The sequence below is a fragment of the Pelodiscus sinensis genome, chromosome 10 (assembly GCF_052426305.1).
Source record: "Pelodiscus sinensis isolate ZL-2025 chromosome 10, ASM5242630v1, whole genome shotgun sequence".
NCBI classification, from domain to species: domain Eukaryota; kingdom Metazoa; phylum Chordata; order Testudines; family Trionychidae; genus Pelodiscus; species Pelodiscus sinensis.
Genome location: NC_143061.1, coordinates 23468998 through 23492719, shown reverse-complemented (window position 1 = coordinate 23492719; position 23722 = coordinate 23468998). Strand labels below are relative to the sequence as shown.

Sequence of the window (23722 nt, the reverse complement as noted above, 5' to 3'; positions counted from 1 at the left end):
ACCCCAGACTATGGACTGGGGCTGAGAATGATATCAGGGTTGGGAGTGAGGACTTGGATGCAGGGGTATGAGGGCTCTGGATGGGGATACAGGCTATGGGGTGGGGCCAGGGTTGGCAGCACTTTGGGATGAAGGAGAATGCTCCAGAATTACTGTGGAGAGAAGACTCCTCCCAGCTCTCTCTCCTTGCAGCAGCAACTGGAAAGAGGAGAACAGCACCTCTCCCTGCCATGGTGGGCCTAGATGGGAGCTGGGGCTGGACCAGATGGGGTTGCGGCCGGGGCCACCATCGCATGGGGTGATCTGGGGCTGAGCGGCCCAGCAGGTTGGTGGTGAGAGGCCCTCCTGCAGCTACCACAAGTCCCTGGCCTGCACCGTGTTAAACAGGCAGCTGCATGGCCATGCAGCTTACAGGGAACTCAGGTTATATGGTAATCTTTTATCATTTTTCTGTATGGCTGTGTCTAGACTGGCAAGTTTTTCCTCAAAAGCAGCTGCTTTTGCGGAAAAACTTGCCAGTTGTCTACACTGTCCGCTTGAATTTCCGCAAGAACACTGACTTCCTACTGTCTGAAATCAGTGCTTCTTGCGGAAATACTATGCTGCTCCCGTTCGTGCAAAAGTCCCTTTTGCGCAAAGCTTTTGCGCAAAGGGGCCAGTGTAAACAGCTCAGATTTGTTTTCTGCAAAAAAGCCCTGATCGTGAAAATGGTGATCGGGGCTTTTTTGCGGAAAAGCGTGTCTAGATTGGCACGGACGCTTTTCCGCAAAAAGTGCTTTTGCGGAAAAGCGTCCATGCCAATCTAGATGCTCTGTTCCGAAAATGCCTTTAACGGAAAACTTTTCCGTTAAAAGCATTTCCGGAAAATCATGCCAATCTAGATGCAGCCTGAGTTTATTTGAGAGCACAGAGATTCTTTGATGTCCTCCACATAGTTGTTATAGGCATATTTAGTGCATTGGATAATCACTATGTGAACTCACACAGAAAAGTGACTAAAAGACAAAATCACTACCATGCATGGGTGAGCACTTTTCGCAAAGCAATACATTTCACATTAAACATTTGCTATTATTGATGTTTTAGGTCAGTGGTGGGCAACCTGTGGCCCATTGGGGTTCTATGAGTGTCCTGCAAGACATTTTGTTTACTGTTGCCCACCACACAGGGTTGCCACATTCCCTGGTTTCCATCTGTGTAGTTTTTTCCCTACTTGTATTACTGAATTGACATGCACGTAATGGAAGGGCGTGTGAATGAGGTGTGTGCTGATTGCACATAACATAGACTGTGAGAGCTATGTGCTTCTTCTGCATCCAGTCAAACAGTACTATGATTCAATTGGCATGGCCTGCAAATTGTATGTATGCAAGCACAGTTAACAAAACTGCCCTATCATAAGAAGCCATCTTGGTTACGACAGTCTTGTGACCCAATGAAAAGAAGCACCACACATGCGGCCCACTCACTAGCCTACATTGTTCATCGCTGTTTTAGGCTCATTCCTGCAAGTGCTTTGCTCTTGCAAGTCATAGCTACCCATGAAAGCTCATGACCTAATAAATTTGTTAAGTCTCTAAGGTGACAGGACCGCTCATTGTTTTTAAAGCTACAGACTAACACAGCTACTCCTCTGAAGCCAAACTAGGGTAGTTAACTCTTCAGGACATGCTCAGGTGGAGGACTGGAACTTTTACATGGATTGTTAAGTACTCAGATAGAACTGCCTTTTTTATCTGAATGTATTAAGAATGATATTTGCGTCAACATGATTTGCAAAACAAATATTAAACCAGAAAAGATTCTCACAGAATGTACAAACCTTTTAATGCTCATATGTGAAAGAAATGTTACACATAATTACTTTAATGCCCTTCAGTAACAGACCAGTAACAGACTAATGTTCCAATATAGCAAAGAGATCATACAGACAAGTCCATATGCATGCAGCCCCAATTACTTCAACAAGAAAGAGAGAGAAGAATATTTATGGGAAAGGGTATATATTTAACCTCAATACACAATCAAGTGAATTGGACTTCATGCAAATATGAAAAACTTCCTTCAAAATGCATAGGACTTGCTAACCATTAAGGAAGTATAGAACACTATCTTCAATCATACATTGGATACTTGCAGAAAACTGACTTTCTGCTAATTCAAAGAAAATTCAAAACGTGTTACATAGTATTTTAGATTATTATGAAATAATTTATTTAACATTTAAAAGTTTTTTATTCAACAGCTTCTATGGATGTTAAAGGTTAAACAATTAACTGGTTACTTGATAAGCATATGCCTTACTGGCACTCTTGCTAGGTAATCAGTTAATCAGAGGGCCCTGCTGGCAAGAGCAGCCTTCTGCCCATTGTGTCCTGGCTGGCAGGACCCCAACAACGGTAGATGGCAGGATCAGAGCAGCTCTCTGCCAGTAGGACCGGAGCAGCCCCTTCGGTGCAGCAGGTTCAGAGCAGCCCTCACAGCACGGCAAGGGTGGGCTGGAGTAGGCCCTGCCACTCATGGCTGTAGCAAATCAGGGCTGAAACAACTCCCTCCCTTTGACCAGTGGTTAATTGGTTAAATAAACAGTTTAACTGGTTTTGGACTGTGTTTACATCTCTAACAGTTACCCTTTTTTTGGCTGTTGACAGAAACAGGTTTGCAACCAATCTCAGGTGCTGAATTTATCTGTAATAACAGATGTGTATTATTTGAAAATATTTCAGCACTGGGACTGTGCTGTTATACATCATTAACCTGTGTATCTGCAAATTAAACTTTCCTTTGCCATTCATAGATGTAGGTTCATATTTTTCACATTGGTTGCCTAAAGCTAAGTGCCTAAATAATCTAAAGGTATCTTTAACCAACTGGCCTCCTTTTCAAAAGTGCTGTGTATCAGCAACCATAGTTGCTGAAAAATCAGACCACTTATTTAGATGCTTAAATACTAATTTCAGTGCCTACATCCAGGTATCTAAGACTGCATATTTTTACTTTAAAGACCACTGACTTCACTGGACTCCTTATCTGAGTAAAGAAAGCAAGGTGGGGCCCACAACTTATAATGGCCTACAAACATATGAATCCAGTTCTGCCCATTGTCCAATATTCAGCAAGAAGTATAATACTTTCAGGTATCAGACTTCCATATTTCACTCTCTGGAAAAATGATAATCCTTAGATTTATCAGTATACTGATACAGCAAATGTCTATATGACCTAGACTGTATTTAGCGCTGTACAGTTACACTGGTTCTGACTGCTGGAGTAGCTGCAGCTCGTTCTCTTTCTTTAGAAATTTCCATTTCTATTTTGGCCTTGATTTTGTCCCAGTCAACTTCCAGCTGTAAGAACAGGAAAGAGAGTGGATAGATATTAACTAACATTTTGTAAAATATGTACTAAAGAATAACAGTATGAAGGTACAAGTCACAAAGTGATATGCTCTGTCATCATATAGGTCTCCTCTTGGCACAAACATATAACTATCATTAGCGCTAATGTGAGTTATATGTCTGCATTAGTTGGAGGCTCTCTTTCATATTCAAGATTTAATAAACAGTATTCCATCAGGGGTTCTTGTCTTTGAAATAATACAAACTAGATACTTTGCAACAAATATTAATCTCATATATGGTGAGAAAATATTCAACAATGAAAATAAACTTAGATAAGCCAGCTAGACATCTTTCAGCTTAAACATAAATTAAGTCTATTTGTCACATCAATCAGAATGCAGCCACTTGCTCATGCTACATTGGGCAACTTCTCTCCACTACACCAAAACCCAACAAGCAAATTGATATAATCTACATTACCCATTTGATATAACAGAAACAACACGGTTGATACCTGAATTCTGCTCTGTTTTGTATTGACATTTCTCTAGCAGCAGAAAAAACTACATCCTGTGGCAGTGTCCTATATCAGTGAAACTATGAATACTGGAATACTGAATTTCAAGTTGGCTCCTGGATGAGTAAGCCATTTCTTCTCCTCCATTGAAGCTGGCACTGTTCACAGTTTGCCTGTAATGCAGCCCAACTGATTTTGCTTATATGATCAGAACTTGTATCTTATTCTGTTTTTTTGGGTTTTCAAAATCTTGTATGAATTTTAGGACTTTCTGTTTTGTTTTCTTTTATGAACTGTCCATTCTAACTATACTTTTTATATATATTTATGTCCATCTATCAATAAGGACATCAATTCTCTATTTCAGATTGAACTACAGCATTTTGATCTACATTAATGAATATCTGAACTTACCCTCATTATTGATCTTGTGCATGTGATGGGTAGGAGGAGTGCTGGCCAGCATTCTGTTACTAATGGGTTAAACTCAGGTAGCTAGGGGGTGTAGGCAGGGGAGCCAGGACAGCCAATGGCAGAGAGTGTTAAAATTTGAATTGAAAGATATACCTGCCTGCTATTTTCTTTGTGTGAGTTCTAAACTAGGAGCTGGAGGAAACAAGGTGAACTGAACCAGCCAGAACTATCACACCTACAAGGAATAGTGGGCATGGAAATAGACTGGATCTTGAAGCATGGATTGTGAGTAGTTAGGAAAAATTTATCCTAGTTGCAACCACGTTATTTTCTTCATGTTGTTGTTTGGTGAAACTTCTCTGTGAACATAAGAATGGCCATACTGGGGGGTCAGACCAAAGATCCATCCAGTCCAGTACCCTACCCTGTCTGCTGACAGTGGCCAATGCCAGGTGTCCTAGAGGAAGTGAATTGAACAGGAAATGATCAAGTGGTCTCTTTCCTGCCATCTATCTCCATCCTCTGACAAACAGAGGCGAGGGACACCATTCCTCACCCATACTGGCTAATAGCCATTTATGGACTTAACCTCCATGAATTTATCTAGTTCTCTTTCAAACCCTGTTATAGTTCTAGCCTTCACAACCTCCTCAGGCAAGGAGTTCCACAGATTGACTATGCGCTGTGTGAAGAAGAACTTCCTTTTATTTATTTTAAACCTGCTGCCCAGTAGTTTGTGCTAAGTCTGCGTGCCCCCTACATTCACTACATCTAAACTTCACCCAGAGTACCATTTTTTCGTGCATTGTAATCTGTTTTCTCAGTTGCTCTATAACACCTAGCAACCAAACCTGCTTTATCAAGTGTATCTTTTTGTTTTATTAATAAAATCACCTTTTTTAAGGAGATTATTTGATTCTTGTGTCCTGGAATGTAAGGAGGTTTGTGTCTGCATGCCTAATCCTGAGAGGTCAGCTATCAGAGACTGCAGTTTGTTTTCTCTTTTTTTCCTCAAGCTCTTTTGTGGTAAAAGAGCTTGGGAGTACCCCTCTGGAAGAAGTTCAAGTGCTTCTTCCTGGGTCTAAGAAGAAGGGTTTTATTTTACACTTGATGGGGGTAGCCTATCCCCCAAGGCCAGGGAATCTGTAACCCTGGAGAATTTTTTTTAAGCAGAAGCCCATAGAGGCAAGATATTTAAGGTCTCTCGTGGGCCCCCACCTTCTGCAGAGTGCCAGAGTGGGGAACAGCCTTGACAATGTATTTTAAGAAAAATGTCATAGGAGGCTCTGCAGCAGACAGGTTATATGGGAAAAGGTAAACGTAATATTGTACGTGGCACGAGGCAGGAATGGCTGATCTCTGAGGCATGTTCTCTATACTTTGGTTGCCATAATTCAATGTTAAAATGTGTATTAATGAATGATACTAGAAGGAATCTTAACTTTCTCTCCAGGTAGGGTATCCCTTTCCACTCCCAACACAGATGTATAAAAGCACAATAGTAATTTGGAAGCCAATAGATGATCTAGCATCCCAGGCTAAGCAGGCAATTCAAGCCACTCTTCTTGCCTTTTGGCATCTCTACCAGTCCCACAGAGAAAGAAGAATGAAGCAGATATCAAAAGCTGGGTATTGTTTAGGATGAATTTCAAGATGATATATTAGAATGTTGTGACAGGGCAGGTTAGAGAGAGAGGGTATGTCTACACATCAAAGTTAATTCAAAATAATAGTCGTTATTTCGAATTAACTTTAATGGTGTCTACACAGGCAAATCGCTATTTCGAATTAAATTTGAAATAGCGGGGCGCTTAATTTGAATTTGGTAAACCTCATTTTACGAGGAGTAACACCAAACTCGAATTAGCTAATTCAAAATAAGTGCTGTGTAGACACTTATTTCAAAATAGGAGGCCTCCAGCCTTCCCAGGGTGCCCTGGTAGCCACTCCAGCCTCAAGCAAGAACACTCCTCTCCCTTCCCTCCTTCCCCCCCGGAGCCCTTAAAGGGGTAGACTCTGGCCACAGAGTCACTGCTCCTGACCCAGTGGCCCCAAAACATGAGCTGGCAAGCCATTGGCAGCCAGCCCTCCACCGCTCCCCAGGAGCAGTCTGCCAACTCCCAGGAACCTGCCAGGGCCCGGAAAAAGCGGGCACTTTTCTGGTCCAGGGCGGAGATCAAGGTGGACCTTATTCAGGTTTGGGGGTGGGGGAATGCCCCCAACGTTCATGATCTCCGTACTAGATGGAGGAACGTGGCTGTCTATGACAGGATAGCTGCCAGCCTGGCCACCAAAGGCCACATGCTATCCCAGGAGCAGGTTCACATGAAAATCAAGGTAGTCTGGCGACACCCCCCAACCCTGAGCTTCCCTTCTCCCTTCTTCCCCTTGCTTCTCTCTTCCAGCTCCTTCCTCCCAGGTTTCCCCCTCCCCTCTCCCACCTTCTCTCTTCACCTCTCCTGCTTCCTTCCCCCAGTCTCACCAGAGTTTCATCCTCCCCGCCCAGTTTTGTTAAATAAAGTGAGTTTGTGTTCATGAAAATACGTGTATTTTATTTGACACGAGGAAGCAAAGGTTGGGGGGAGGGGTAAGTGAAAGGACGTGAGGGAAGAAAGGGGCACGAGACCCCGGTGGGGAGGACCTGGGAGGCTCTGAGGGCTCCTCATGGTGGAAGCTCTCCCGCATGGTCTCCTGGATACATACAGCCCCCCGATGGACCTCCCAGAAGGCAGCCTGCAGAAAGTACAGCCAGGCTCACAGCAACATGTTCACGAGAAGCACCAGAGTGCCCAGGGGCAGCTCTGGCTCTATGTTGCAGAGTGCTATGGTGTCCCGAGTGAGGGCAACCAGACCACTCCAAGACACAAATGCTTTGCTGTCCCTCAGCGAGGCAGGCAAGCAAGCAGGGACACCTGGGAACCGGCTGCCCACGGGTGTGTGTGAGTGTGTGTTTCTCCCTTTAAGTACAAGCCTCAGATAGCCTCAGGCAACAGCCACACAAAGACACTCCTGACCTGATGCCCTACCCCTGACCTAGTTCCGGCCAGCCTTAAATCCGAATCAGTGTCCACTCAGTGTGGGCACAGTATTTTGAATTAGCAAAACGCTAATTTTATTTCAGTTAACCATACTGACTGTTGGAAAACTCTTTCTAATGTCCAACTTAAATTGCCTTTCCTGCAATTTAAGCCCATTACTTCTTTTCCTATCCTCAGAGCTTAATGAGAACAATTTACCTCCCCCCTCCATGTAACAACCTTTTATGTTCTTGAAAACTCTTATATACTCTTTCTGTCTCCTCTTCTTCAGACTAAACAAGCCCCATTTTTCAATCTTCTCTCATAAATCATATTTTCTAAATACTTAATCATTTTTGTTGCTTGTATGTGGATTTTCTCTGTCCACATCCTTTCTGAAATGTGGGGTCCAGAATTAGACAAAGTACTTCTGTTGGGGGCCTGATTCGTGCAGAGTAGAGAGGAAGAATTACTTCTTGTGACTTGCTTACAATATTTCTGCCAACACAGATATGGCAATCTATAGCTAAAATTACAGCAATATGCTTCTTGCCGGTACTCTAGCATCTTCCACTGCATTCATAATGTAGCAGCCAAACTCACCTGACTAATACCACTATATTATATCAATGGTAATATTTTAAAACATTGAGGAATAAGAAATAATTAAATGTATTTAGGAAGCAGGCTGTGGAATACAGGTATAACTTTTGCTTAGGGTGAGAGAAGGCCCCATTTCAAATCCTGCTATACACTTCAAAGCCTTTGCTATACATGTTAAACATTTTATATGGTTCTTCCCCACTGTCGTATTTATCATAGCTCTTTTACACAGAAGATTCTGGGCTTGAGCCGCATTGGAACCAAAGATGAAAGTTACTCAACTGCAAATGGAGTTCTTCAAAGTGAACTGTGACAATGCAACCTTTAGATAGCAATGCCTACTGTAGTACTCTCATACCCCATCCTGACCCACTCCTCACGCTTCCCAAATATTCTGTAGGTATGACACCTCTAACCATCTCAGTTCTTTCCACTGCTTCCCACAAGTCCTAGTTTGCAATTAGGACTCTGAGAGAAATGTCGATGGAGGGTGCATGAATGCAGAATATAGCTCAAAGAACTGTGGTTTCAGGGGAATAACTTTCATTTATTTTTAAGTGAGCTCTGCACATTTCCATTTATGGGATAGTGCCTCCCTTTCACGATGGGAGACATATACTCTTAATGAAGGACTACTCTACCAAAGAAGGATGCTAAATCCAAAGAATAGTATTTTGTAGGTGTCTGAATTGAGTGCCACCTTGCAACCATGCACATTTCTAGATGAGGCTGTCTTGTGGCTGATAGCTGTGCCTTCCTCCTAAATAGCAGTTACAGTACTGAGCGAGGTTCAGGGGGTTGCTTCCTGCCACTTGGGAGCACTGGTCGTGCTGAGTCCTGACCCACTGGTTTGGTGAGAAGGTCCCTGGCTGCTGGGAACACCTCACGGGTTGACAGCACCATGAACTGGCTGGTGCGTTGTCCACTCTAGGGTTGCTCCTTCGTAAGTGTCTGAGGAGCTTGCAGTGGCACTGCAGTGGTTGACACCTGATGATGTTGTGCTGGGAACTGACTCGTGGATCTGACTCGTGCTCTGTCTCCCTTTGATTTCAGCACCAGAGCGCTAGTGTCCTCTTGGTGCTTTTTTTTTTGTAGGCATTAGGGATGGTGATCACTGTCAAGAGTCCCAGGTAGATGGAAGAGCACTCCACTTCAAAACTGAGGTGCTTGGTGCTGAGTCCGAGCATAACTTTGAGCTGAGTCCAAGCACAGCTCTGAAGCTGGTCTTAAGGCTGCCTCTATTACAGTGTTTCTCAAAGTGGTCCGCAAAACCACTTTGAGAAACCTATTAACTGTCCGTGCTGGTTTGTTTACTTAGTGGTACTGAGGCCACAGAGTGTCGTGGCTCCTTGGCTGCTGTTTGCAGCCACGGGAAGTGGTGGGGGCTGGGCCACTGCTTCCCGTGGCTCCCCTTGGCTGCAAACAGTGAAACGGAACCAATAGGAGCCATGAGGCTCTGTGGCTGCAGCGCCAGTAAGTAAACAAACTGACGTGGCCAGTTAATAGATTTCTCAAAGTGGTTTTGCAGACTACTTTGAGAAACATTGCTCTAATGGGAGGACCTGCAATCGACCTCTCAGTCTTTACTGATTCAAGGCCTGAAGCCTCTGCAGCCTTGCAAGTGGTCTAACTTATAAGTTTCCCCCAGGCACTTGAGACAACTGAAATGGGGATCACTGAAAAGCCTAGGCTTAGTGCAGGATTTGAAAACTAGCGACCAAGACATGCCCTGGCACTGGGAAAGCAGACAAGTGAGGAATGGAGCATCTAAAGTTTAATGTGAAGGCATCTAAAGTATATGAAATCTAAAACTACTAAAAACTACTCTAACAACTATTTATACAACCTGAAATGAAAAAAATGCTAGGAAAAAATTGACTAAGCAATGAAGGATTTCAACCAACCATCATGGATAGTAAGAAGGAACTGAAGGGGAACAGTGTCAGCAGGATCCTTTATATCCATGCCATGTCAAATATTAGACAATACAGTAAAACTCCATTGGTCCAGCATCCAATGCTCCGGCACTCCTGATGGTCCAGCACCATCAGGAACCCGGAAGTGCTCTGGGCAGCCGGACAATTGGAGCTGCTCTGCGCCCAGCTTCCCCGATTCAGCCGCTGCTGAAACTGACTAGCAGCTGAATCGGGGAAGCCGGGGGCAGAGCAGCTGGGGTCCTGCCGGGTTGGTCCCGTAGCGCTGCCCCTTGGCGCTGTGGGACCAACCCGGCAGCACCCCAGCTGCTCTGTCCCAGGCGTCCCCAAGAGCAGCTGGGGTGCTGCCGAGTTGGTCTTGCAGCGCTGAGGAGCGGCGCTACCAGACCAACCCGGCAGCACCCCAGCTGCTCTGCCGCAGGCGTCCCAGATTCAGCTGCTGCTGAAACTGACCAGCAGCGGCTGAATCGGGGACGCCTGGGGCAGAGCCGGACTATCGGAAGGGGGGACTATGAGGGGTCTGGGGTGGCATCCCCCCCACCCCACCCCTGAGCCCTCATAGCCCCCTCTTCCGATAGTCTGGCATATTTGATAATCCAGCTCCCCCTGGGTCCTAAAGGTGCCGGATTATCGGAAGTTTACTGTACTACACAAACTCAAGCTGATAATTTTGTTCTGAACTAAAATGAGAATTATAAGTATTCTATAAAACTGTAGGCCTGTGAAATCTATTATATGTATGTATAATATACAGTATTACAATACATTGTCTCAATTTTTCTTCTAGATAACCTTACTGATTGTTACTGTTACTATCATTCATGTTACTGAAGACATTAAGAGGTACATTTTCAACCCAGCTCCCTGTTTACGTTCAAAATGTTTGCCCTAAAATAAAAGCCCCTGAATGTTTTCAGGTTCAAAATTTATGCAGACTTATTTTGTGCCCCCAAATAAACTGCATTCACAAACGTTACTAGTTCCACATCAGGCTATTAATTTGTGGTTGAGGTCAGATAAAGATGTATGTAAAAAACAAGAATTACAACTACAACTGGACTGAAGCATAAATATGGGTGCAATGTTTTTTGCAAAAATTATGCACACAAAATGTAGACTGAGCTTCTGAAAATGTAGGGCTAAGTTTCCATAGAATACTTACACCTTCTGCATACTGCAAAAATCTATTATTGGTTTCTTTTTTACCAAAATCCTCTAGAAACTTCTGTCGATAACCCAAAACTGTGTCAACATGTGTCTTGTGCTTCACTGCTAGTTCCAGTGCCCTGGAACAAAACAAAAGTTGGCTTGTCATGCTGAAAAAAATACTAACGCAATTACAGTTACTTTGGTAGTACAAAAAGACATCTGTACAGTGAGGCTATGTCTACACTGCCCCTGTTTTGCGCAAAAAATATGCAAATGAGGCAAAGCATGGAATATTAATTATGTAAATGAGGTGTGGCGATATTCCACACTTCGCCTCATTTACATTTTTTTTTAGCAAAACGGGGGCAGTGTAGACACAGCCAGATTGTGGTAGAGATTGATCTTTCTGATGTAAAGTGCCAAGCAATTTTGCATTAGTGTAAACCATAAGAGATTGAGAGTAACCAATTTTTCCACATACAGAGTTCACTTTGTGATGTACATTATGATTTATAATTAACATTTTCTGTTAACAACCTAAACACATTATAGAAATGTAACAACAACATTTTTTTAATGAACTGAAAAAACACAGACTCTTTTACTTTTGACTATATATCAGTAATAAAGGGTAAAAAACTAACTCATAGTAAAATTATTATAAAGATGAATGAAAATGAAATTTCTTGGCTTTTGGACAGCATTTACTTTAACATACAGTAGATGCAAATGAGCCCTTTCAGAACACCCTAAAATGGGAAACTCATCATGCACTGCATTATTATGATACAATTATGCTTACATTTGTTTTCTTTGGACTGATATACAATTATATTTATATATCTTAGACTGTTTTATTCATTGTTTTCCAGGTAAGACATTCTTGGAAACATTAACGCAACAGATGTGCTTGCCAGAAAAAAAATCCAAATAAATCTACATGTAATTCTTAGCATTAATTAAGCCCATTGGGCAACATACTCTATCTGTCTGAGTTTTCCCCATAAAGTACATTTCCAAAAGAAAGCACAATTCAGATTGAAAGGTGATTTGCTAGTTTCTCATTTCATTTTCATGTAAGTACTCAGAATGCACAGTACTAAACTGAAATTAAAATCAAGATCAAATAAAGCTTGTATTAGGAATAAAATTATACAATTCATAGCATTTTAACTTTCATCCCTATTAAAAATAGCAGTATTAAATGGTGATATAAAAAGAGAACTATAGGATTTTTGCTAATGTTGCATTTACATATTGTTTTCATAGATAGATATATCCAACTATCTTAATTACTGTAAGAGGCCAGAACCAAAGTATATTTTTGGTGCAGTATTTAGACTATGAGTCCTTTAGGAGTTAAAATGCTATCTAAATCTAAAGTTGCAAAGAAGGCAAATTTTCCCCATTACATTTAGGAAGTACTACCTCTGTTTTAGGGTAGCCAAACTCTATTTAGCTCTTTCAGATGATTATTTGGATGGTGAACAGATGTGACATGAGAATCTGAACTTGGAGCTGAAAAATAAATTTGTTATAGTGGAAAAGCTGGAATACAGAGAGAGGTTCAGTCTCCTCTTTACAGTGACATGAAGCACTACATTTTTAAAGGGACCTCTAATTTTGTTCCCAGAATCAGCCATTCTGAAGATAGATTGGGGGCTTCTGCCCAATTAATACTAACAGGGTATTGTTCTCATGGTCAGGAAAGATGGTTTCTGTGGTGGGAGGGGATTCATCTTAAACTAGTCTCCAAATCTTGTTATGGGAAGAGGAGAGGCCAATCCTTTTCCTTACTCTGGAACATTCAGAAGTCTGGGGACGAATTTTCAGAATTGGGAAAGTTAAGGATGTGGCAGGTGGCAGACAATCAGTAAAGGGAATGTAGCTGAAGCCATGTTGGTCGCTGGATAATAGAAATACAATATATTTTATCTGACCACCTTTTTGATGGGAGACACAAGCTTTTGAGCCACACAGCTCTTCTTCAGGTATAGGAAAGTATACCTAGTGTCACTGCAAAATGCAAGATGGCGCTACCTTTATAATACGTGCTAACTACTTATGCTGAATAATTTGTTCCACCTTACTCTTTGCTGTAACACTGGAAATACCTTTCCCAGACCTGTAGAAGAGTTCTGTGCGACTTGAAAGCTTGTGTCTCTTATCAATATAAATTGGTCCAATAAAAGATATCACCTCGCCCACCTTGTCTTTCTAATCAATATGGAAGGCAGGCAAGCAGATTTAGAAGAAGACACCTGTGTCCAAAGTCATAAGAGCCAGAAAGATAGATTCTGCAGCAGTTCATCTTCTGGAGTTCAATTTAGTGGGGTGTAGTAAAAACTTACTAAATTGAACACTGAAGGTGCCCCCACCAACACTGTTACTCCTCGATTCGTGAAGAGTAAGGGAAGTTGATGGGAACGTTTGCTTCTGTTGACCTCCCACTGTGGAGATGGCACTGAAGATTGAATTAAGGTACGTTGACTCCAGCAACGCAATTAATGTAGCTGGAGTTGCATAACTTAATTTGATCTTCTAAGTAAGAATAAACAAGGCTGAAAAGTGTCTCTGGGGGTGCTGAAGACCATTGTCATAGGGCAGGGGCGGGCAATAATTTACACAAGGGGACCACTTAATGAATTTTGGTACTTGTCATGGGTTGGCTCCACTCCCCCTGGAAGGGGGGAAGCCTGGGGCAGAAGGGCAAGGCTAGGGACTAGCCTCCCCCCAGAGTTGTCTGGGACCAAAGGTTTTGAAGTAAAAGCACACTGCAAAGGGCTTGCAGGGAGCACTACTGCATTGCCTGGCAGCCACCCAGAGTTGCTTCAGTTTTTAAAGGGCTCGCAGCTCTGGCCCCTGCCAGGGTAGCGCCATGACTGGGAGCCCTTTAAATAGTCACAGTGGTAATGGCAAGGCTGGGAGCTGTGAGCCCTTTAAATAGCAGCTTTTTAAAAGGCTCATAGCTCCCACTGCTACCACGTTGCTTGGGAGCTACCTGGGGTTGTTGTGGCTATTTAAAAGGCTTGTGGCTCTGGCCCACACTGGGGAAGCACTGCAACTGGGAGTTGTGAGCCATTTAAATAGGATCCTGCTGCGTGGGCCACTACCTGGAAATTCGGTGGCATGAGCAGCAGGATATGAATAGAAAATGGCCAGCTGCAATCTACAGGCTAGATCAAAGTGTTAGACAGGCAGGTTCCAGCTTCCGGGCCACAATTTGCTCAGCCCTGTCATAGGGCAATTCATGGAAACACTGTCATATCACCTTAAATATGCAGTGATTCATATGCTTTCTAACATTTCAGTAACTGTATTTCTTTTGTATATCATCAAGATATATGATTTAATTCAATGTTTCTCAGGATCCTGGCAAATATGGTTAATAAATTAGTCAATTAAATGTCTAATTCTCTAAACATTTAAAACTTAATTTTAGTAAGATTATTAATTGTATAAGATATAGTATGTTGAGAGAAATATTACCGATCCCAATTATAAAGGTTAATGTTGACTTGAATAGCTCGATAAAAAAGGCCTGCTTGAAGAAGCAGCATTTCAGCATCTTGTATATTTCCACTGAACAGCAGTATATGAGCCATTCTTGATTCTTTTGATGGAAGTTCTTTGATAGAATTGATGTATTGAACTTTATCAATCTGTTAAAAAAATGTGATGGTTTATCTAAAGAAATAAACTAGTAAAATTAGCATTACAATAATATGGTTAAAAATAGTTAAATCTTATCTACTTACATCACCGATTGATGCATAGGCTATTTCTGCTGTTGTCATATCCTTATTGGAAACTGCCATAGCGGCTAAGCATGCCCACATTGTTTGATCCTAAAAATAAGACAAAATACAAATTTCAAAAAATACTTAATTTATATTATATGAAAATTCAGGGGTTTTTTTTCCCCTCAGCCAAGGTATAGGGACACTGTTCAGCTACTGAAAATGATGTACTAATAACACAAATGTGTAATATATCTCAGTTCTGCAGATGTCTATACTCTAGTTGTGCATGTATATTAATATCATAATGACTGTTTGGTTACTTCTCAATAACTATGAAGTAGTTCCTGTACTCTGATCTTCTAACAATGACTTTGATCCAGAATTCAGGGATATCTCTAATCACTGTATTGTTATTTCTCAGTAATAGTGAATATATAAATCTATCAATCTTGGCTACTCTAAATGAAGGAGAAAAAAAATACCCAACAGCAAAACAAACTGACTAATAAATCAATGAAAAGAAAAGTGCTTTAAAAAGGTTTCTTGTTTATTTGTTCCTGCGATATGTTAGTGGATTTCCAGAAAAGTCTGCTCATTTTTAAAAGCTATTTAGAATTATGAGAATTTAATAACACCGCTGTTTTTCTTTATTTCCATTTAATGACTGTAATTGTAATAAAGAGTCAACAGAATTATAATCAGGAAAAAAGCTGAAGGAAATCCTACCATCCTGACTCATTTTGATGTTTCCTCTTATTTCTCCTTTCATTTCTCTCTCATAACCTGATCACGCTAGCAATATAAAAGGTATGTTTTTAAGCCAGGTTAGCTTCTTTGTGTTAATTATACCATTTTAATACAGAAGTTTAGACATGGAGTTATAATTTAAAATACATTAGTTGGCCTCGGTAAAAAGCCTAACAGGAGGTTGAGTTTTTTTAACATGTTAATTAAAACATGTTCTCTAATACCTTTTAAAATACACCTTTTATACAAGTGTGGATAGGCCCTTAGAATCATTCTGAGAGTGCAACCTGATACATTAGATATTGTCCAAACTTAATGCTCAACACTTTTGTACAAATATTTCTTCATGTAATTTTACAAATCTGAGTAGTTCCACCGAGTTCAGTAAAGTGTGTAAATTTATTCCAAGAGCTTGCATGATAAGGGTCTTACATTCTTCCTACACTTTGCTCTATTAACTTAAAAACAAACATAAATCTTGGCCTAAGAAAAAGGAATTCCCCTCAAATAGTTCTGGATCATTTGCTGGACCTTGTGAGGCATTCCAGAATACTGAAGCCAAGAGGTCTGCCTCATGACTACTGCTCTGGCCATGGCTTGGGCAGCGGCAGCCACTACATTTAAGAACACCGGCTTTGGCAGCTGCCTTACCCTCCTCTGGAAGGGCCATAAATTCAGTTCTGGACTAAGATGGTAGGAGTTCCTTAAATTTCATCATGGGTGATGAGGAATTAAAATCATAGTGACCTAGGAGTGCCTGATGGTTTGATATTCTCAGCTGGAGGCCCCCTGTAGAGTGCATCTTCCAGTCTAATAAATCCAGTTTATTGGCCTCTTTTGCCTTGGGCAATGACCCTTGTTGATTATCTCTCTCATTTGTTTGCAGTCAAAGGTGGGTACATCATACTTCCTTTCTACCTACTTCACTGTTGGCTGATGGATGCAGGGGTTTGCCACAGAGCTATTATGGGCTGCAAGAGGGCCTCATTGAAGGATAGGACCACTCTTGACAGCCCTGAGAGTGGTAGTGGTATCATGCACCGGAGCAGGAGCTGTTTCTGTGATCTCCTCCACCTCCTCCCCACATGACACAAAAGCTCTTGGTGAGCCTTATCTTGAATGAGCAATATGGCCAAACCTGCCACTGCCTCATCTGGAGATGAAGACAATGAAGTTTGCACTGGCACCTGGCCTGGTATGTCTTTCATTGCCAGTGGGTTCCTTGTGGGGGTGTCCTGAATGTTAGTGATCTCAGCACTGGGGACCAAACCCCTTTCCAAAAAAGAAGGTGGAGGTGCTCTCATCTTTGGTGGTGCTAAGTGAGACTATCTTGTGTGGGAACACTGGAACAGTTGGACCACCCACAAGTTCCACATCAGCCATTGGATTGGTATTTGCCATTGAGTTGGTGGCCAAGCACCATGACTGAAAACAATGCCACTTATGAAGGTAGGATTTACTTGTTGTATGTTACCTACTGTTAATCAACACGGGTGCCTCACGTCCTGAGAGCAGGAGAGCTTGGATGCTTGGAGCCAGCTAGGTTCCACGCTGTCAGGTGCATGCGGGCGATGGCTGGGTGAAGCATTGTGCTATGCTGCTGAGACAGTAAGTTGAACAGATTTGGTAGCCGTCGTGGTTTGGCAACCGACATTCTCAACAGCTGTGTTAGCCAGACCAGTCGGGGCCAGAAAGGCACTATCAGAATTACTGTTGTGCTGTCTGCTGCTATTTTCTCCAAAACTCTTGGGATGAGTGGAAGAGGAGGAAAGGCGTACAGCAATTGATGATGACTCCAGTCTAGCAGGAAGGCACCCCCAAGGAGTCTTTGCCGATGCCCGCTCGTGAGCAATACTGATGACATTTTCTGTTGTGTTGGGTGGTGAACAAGTCTACATTGGGGAAGCCCCAGAGTTGGAAAATGTGGCGGATCACCTTGGTGTGTAACTCCCACTCATGTTGTGAGAGGAAATGCCTGCTCAGAGTATCGGCGATCACATTGTCCTTGCCGGGAAAGTATGCTGCTGTTATGGTGATACCTTGCAGAATTGCCCAATTCCACAGGCATACTGCCTCTGCGCAAAGAGAGCGGGAGTATGCCCCTCCTTGCCTGTTGACGTAATACACCGTGCATATGTTGTTGGTGAGAATCTGTATTGAGCGACCTCGAATGATGTGGAGGAAATGCTTGCAAGCATTGAAGACTGCCCTTAGTTCGAGAAAGTTTATATGTTGTAGTGATTCCTGGGGCATCCAGAGACCCTGCGCCCGGTGCTCCTGAAGGTGAGCACCCCAACCGAGCAGGGAGGCATCTTCCGTGATCTGTAGCTTGTGGGCATGAAAGGGGACCCCTACCAGTATATTGTCGGGGCTGTCCCACCATGCCAAGGAAGTCTGGACCTGCGTTGGCATCGAAACCACCCTGTTTGTACTGTGCATCTGAGGCATGTACACGGTGAACAACCAATGTTGAAGACTGCGAAGATGAAGTCTGACATGTGGAACCACATACGTGGTGGCCGCCATATGCCTCAACAACTGTAGACAGATGAGTATTCGGGACTTGGGAGAAATTGATACTGACTGCACCAAGTCCTGTATGAGATGAAACCTCTTTAGAGGCATGTATGCCCTCGTGGTCAGGGAGTCGAGTCTTGCTCCGATAAACTTCAGGTCACGAGTATGGCATCAGAAAGGACTTCTCTAGATTGATTATGAGTTCAAGGGCTGTAAACAGAGTGGTAGTGGTGAACACTGCCCTCGTGGCCTAGTCGACAATGGAAGCCTTCAGGAGGCAATCATCTAGGTACGGAAAAATTGTAATGTCGAGGTGCCGTAGGTAAGCCACCACTACCGCCAGGGTTTTGGAGAAAACTCGTGGGGCTGCCGAGAGTTCAAAGGGTAGTACACGGTATTGATAGTGGTCGGACCTCACTACAAACCGAAGGAATCTCCTGTGGGCCGAATGTATTGTAATGTGAAAGTAAACGTCCTGAAGATCGAGGGACGCGAACCAATCCCCTTTGTCGAAAGCAGGAATGATTGAATATAACGTGATCATCTTGAATTTTTGTCGTCTGAGATGACGTAAGTGCAGGATAGGCCTCCAACCCCCGACTTCTTCTGGGTGAGGAAGTAACGAGAATAGAATCCTCTTCCCACAAAGCAAGTCGGTACCCTTTCCACCACTCCTAACGTGAACAAGCGAGAGACTTCCTGGTGAAGAAGAGTCTCGTGAGAGGGGTCCCTGAAAAGGGACGGGGAAGAGGGGGAGGGAGGGGAAAGAGAAGTGAAGGGAATGACATATCCTGAGGTGATTACGTCGTGAACCCACCGGTCCGTGGCTATGAAAGCCCAACGATGTTGATAGGGCCTGAGACGATGATGAAACACTCCTTGTGTGATGTTTGGAGTCTCTGCAAAGGGGTGGTCCACAGTCCCTTGATCAACATATCAAACCTGCTGCCGGCCCTGCTGCTGGGAGGACGCTTTGTTAGGCTGTTGACGACGCTTTTGGGGGCGCTGTCTCGGCCTCTGTTGTTCATATGGCTTGGTCTGAGGTGTCGCATAAGAAAAAGGCCTTTGCCTATTGTAGGGAACATATCTTCTACGCTTGTAGGGAGGCGTGTACATTCCAAGTGTATTTAAAGTTGTACGTGTATCCTTGCCCGAGTGGAAGACCTGATCGGTTGACTGGGCGAAGAGTGACTAGCGATCGAAAGGCCAATCTTCCACCTTGGCCTGCAACTCCTTCGGAACAGCGGCCTGGTGCAGCCAAGACGCTCGACTCATGACTATGACCGAAGCCGTGGATCTAGCGGCTGCATCAGCTGTGTTGAGCGCAATCTGCAAGGCTGTTCGGGCGATTGTATAGCCCTCCTGGATTACTGCCTTAAGAATCTGGCGCTTGGAATCAGGCAAGTGTTCAAATAGAGGAACCAGCTTTGAATAGTTGTCGAAGTCATGATTTGCCAGTTGTGCTGCAAAGTTACACATCCTCAAAGCTGACGTAGCAGAGGAATATATTTTCCTACCCAAGACATCCAGGCATTTAGCCTCCTTGTCATTTGAAGCATTCTTGGCCTGGGACATTTTTACTCTTTGTTGTACAGTGTCCACCACAAGGGAGTTGGGCTGAGGATGTGTAAACAGGAACTCCATACCCTTCTGGCTTATGAAGTACTTCTTGTCCGACCTATTATTAGTTGGTAGGGACGTAGCTGGAGTCTGCTAAATGTCATTGGCAACCTCTAAGATAGCATCATCAAATGGAAAGGCGAGCTTCGACTTTTGGGAGGGTTGTAAATTCTTTAGCAACCAATGCTGTTTCTGCTGCACATCTGTGGTCTGGATGTCCTGGGATTGAGCAACCCTTTTGAAGAGCTCCTGGAATTGTTTGTGGTCCTCTGTAGGAGACAAGTCACCAGGGACCACTGCATCATCAGGCAACGAAGAGGAGTGCTGCATTGGAGAATCAGGGCACTGCTGCTCCTGATGAGGAGTGTGGTCCTGTTTGTCTTCCTGATAGCTTGAATCCACATCTCTGGCAGAGGACAGTGGAGCGACATAATGTGCAGACTCGTCTGGAGCTTGAACAGACTCAGGTCGAGACAATTGCAGTGAGCGTGACCGCGAATGCCTTCTGCGATGAGATGAAAAGGAAGAGCACTCGTGCTCTCTGGGAGGTGTGTAAAGATGACGACGACGACGGGTATCAGAATGGAATGAGGCAGGTGAGTCAGGTCCAGGCAAGAAGGTCATACGGTCCGGTGTCAGCGATGGTGTCCGGACCCGTGCAGAACTGTGCTGCCCTTTAGATGGCACTGAGGAAGTGAAGGAAGGCTGGGGAACCGCTTGTGGCAGCAAGGCAGGCAGCAAGGGAGGCTCTGTAAATTGATCCTCTGCAGAGCTCAGGCTTGGTGCTGCTGGATCAGGTGATATTGTCATGGCCTCAGGCTGCACCAGCAGAGTCTCCTGGGGAGCATGGAACAGCACCGAGGGAAAGCCCTGCGGGTGCCAGTACAACTGGCTGCACTTGCGCATGCACAGAACGTCTCGGTGCCGGGGCTTCCCCTGCCGGATTCGCAGCGGCCGTTGGAGCTGTTGCTGGCACCGATTCCTCTCGCAAGTCCTTTTTGGGTGCCGAAGCGGAGTCCTTATGGTGGGCTACAGAAGGGGACATGGAGCTGCAACCCTTGCTCAACTTGTCTGCGGGGAACCTCTGCGAAGAGCCAGAGGTCCCCGGTTTCTGCCGCCAGGTGTCTTCTGGATCCCATGGGGGATCTCTTGTCCAGTGTGATGTTCATCTGCAGAGCGCGGCTTGGAGATCTGTGGAGGCTGGAGAGCCTTGTTGAATAAAAGGACTCTCCACCTCAGCTCGCGATCCCTTCTAGCGTGAGCTGTCAGTTTCGCGCAATGGCTGCACTTTGCCGGGACATGAGAGTCCCCGAGGCACTTCACGCAGCGGGAATGCCCATCGGAGACCGGCATAGCCTCCAAGCACTGAATACACTTTTTTAATCCAGGTGATCCTGGCATCCTGTCATTCTGCTCTCCTCCCTTTCTTCTTTTTTTTTTTTTTTTTAGTCAATTTCAGTCAGGTCAATGCCGATTAGGCATGGACTGACCGTCAGAAGAGAAAAACAGGGGTTTTTTTTTGTTTGTTTGTTTTTTTGTTTTTTTTTAAGAAAACGGGACTACAACTAATCTACAACTATAACTGAAACAACTAATCTACAAATAACAAGAAACAAAGTCTAACTAAGAGATCTCCCTTTCCCCTCAGAGAGGCAAAAGGAGCCTAATGTAACTCCGTCTGCGGATGGTTGGAGAGAAACGGATAGGACTGGACCGTGTTCAGTTGAGAAGTGCGAAGAGGCAGTCGCGCATGCACAGTCCGGTAGGGGCTACTGCTACAGAAAATTCCTCTGGTTTGCGGTGCCGGGATGAGCCCAGCTATTTACATTGTTTCAGAATTTGAATTGAGGGGGGATCTGGGGTTGTTTTGACAATATGATCAAAAATGCTCAAGTGGAGCACCCTCGGGGACACTACTCGATGAAGAACTGTTGCCAACAGACCAGGATTTGGAGGAGATGGCAGCACTGGGAGGGCCTAGAGGCTATTTGCTGCCTCATATTCCTCTGGAGTTGATGGCAATAGCAGGACTGTATTTCCTCTGTGGCTTTACCTAGGTGAGGAGTCCATAAGGAACAGGCTTAAAAGACCCTTCCTGGGACAGGAGTCACTGGTGCTAATTGTTATGGATGTCTGAGGTATCTTTATAAAGTGCCTGTGGTCCACCTTCTTTGGTTTCTTTTTCAGCACCAGTGATGGGGAGTGGTGCCAAGTGACTAGTGCTAATGGTCCTTCTAATCTTTTCCATCTATGTGTGATTTTTTCCAGCCACATGCAGAATAAAATTTTGTGTGTACCGAGGGATGTGCAAATGTGCACTACCAGTTGAAACAACAACTCCAGCCATAGGCACTCTGCTAATCACCTGGGCAGCATTTGAATCTCACCTAAACGTCTGCACAAGTGCACAGCTTACAACAGAGATGGGCAACCTAGGCTAGTGAATAGGGTGCATAAGTGACCCTCCATCTCAGTGAGCTGCAAGATTGTTGTAACCAAGACGATCTTCTGAGATAGAGCAGTTTTGCTAACTGCATTGGCATACCCAGAATTTACAGGGTGTGCTTTTGAGCCAGATCTCTGCCCGTGCCAACTCTGCAGCCCGCCTGTCCCCCTTGCTGCCTCCTACAGAGGCAGCACCATGTATGGGGGAGGGAGGACAGCAGGGGAGACTGCCAAGAAGCAGCCTCTGTCCACAGCAGGGTGGGCTCACTGCAGTCAGAGGGTGATTTGCGGCAGCAGCCCTTGTCTGTGGGGGAATACGAGCTCCCCGTGGACAGAGGTTGCTCTGGCATCTCACAGCACAGCCTCTGTCTGCGGCAAGCCTGGGCCCACTGTGGACAGAGGCTGCTCGCGGCATCAGTTCCTGTTCATGGGGGTCTGAGTTCCCTGTGGACCCCCCATTGACAGGTGCTTCTGCCGCAGAGCAGACACTGTCCGTGGGGAGCTCGGACCCTCTCCTCCCACGGACAGGGACTGCTGCCGCCCCGCACTGCAGCCTCTGATATAGTGCCCCCCCGCTGCTGCTGTTGGCACCGTCCCTGGGACTACTGAATAGTTATGTAGCCATTAAAATTTGATGCGGTTACACAACTATTTAACAACACACTATCTAACATGCCTACAAGGAGCACTCAAAGAAGAACTGAGATACCAAAGAACTGCAAGATACTTTTGATCATACTGTCAAAACAACCCCAGATCCCCCCTCTATTCAAATTCTGAAACAATGTAAATAGCCCCCCCCACACACACACACACAATTATAGCTATTCTTTTTAGAAAAACCTTGCTCATCTCTAGTATTTAGTGTTGGAGGTGTGTTGGTCCCAGGATATTAGAGACACAAGGTGAACAAGGTAATATCTTATTTTGGACCAACTTCTGGTGGTGACAGAGTATCACCATCCTGCATCTTAAGCTGGTGGGTGGTTTATGGGTCTGGCTGGAAAAAGAGAGCAATTCTTGATGGTTTTAGGGGAGAAGGGGAAAACACAAAACTATTGGAGAAGGGGTCAGTGTGATGGTTGACCCATCACCCTGGAATGAGGGACTTTAAAAGGTCAGCTTGTGCCAGGACCCTCCTTTCTGATTCACAGAGCAGAGTCAGCAGCACCCACCCTCCCTCCCCATTTTGGCAGTAAATATACCAGGTTATTAGCTATTTCTGCTGTGGGCGTTACGCTAGCCACCCCATTGAGGGGGGCCTGGGAAGGAATTTTTCCCTTTCCACCATATTGGTCTAGGTGCAGTTGGGTTTTTTGGCTCTCCCACAGCAGGTTCAGATGGGCTCTGTTCACGCACAACATGACAGACAGTAGGCCATAAGTCGCAGATCATTATTTAAGTATATAGCAGATGTTTAGTGCAGGTACTCCATAAAAGATGGCATACATTAATAGATAAATGTCTTGGAAAAGAATTTAAGTAAAGTTGACTGGTAATTGAGCAAGTTGGAGGTAGTTGGGGACTCCTATGAGTGGTACTGCATGGAGCTACTCCCTTGTCATTATAGTCCTTTACCCCTTCTATGAAAGGGGTGGTTCATAAGTTCCCAACAATGGATTTGCTGGAAGGATCTGGGCGTAAAAGGAGAGAGGAGCTAGAAAAGGCACTCCCT

The 23722-nt window shown here is 44.3% G+C and overlaps 1 protein-coding gene across 5 annotated transcripts in view; it reads right to left on the bottom strand.

Moving 5' to 3' along the window:
• Positions 1–1810: 1810 nt before the first annotated feature.
• Positions 1811–23722, bottom strand: part of IFT80 (intraflagellar transport 80) — a 160310-nt gene continuing 138398 nt past the window's right edge. For all 5 annotated transcript variants that reach the window (XM_089780798.1, XM_089780800.1, XM_075937828.2 and 2 more), the window contains 4 exons: positions 14734–14823; positions 14465–14637; positions 10989–11112; positions 1811–3347 (listed from right to left, as the gene is read on the bottom strand). In XM_089780798.1, the coding sequence (XP_089636924.1) occupies positions 3234–3347; positions 10989–11112; positions 14465–14637; positions 14734–14823 (501 nt within the window). In that variant the 3' untranslated portion in view covers positions 1811–3233. The remainder of the gene's footprint in view (positions 3348–10988; positions 11113–14464; positions 14638–14733; positions 14824–23722) is intronic.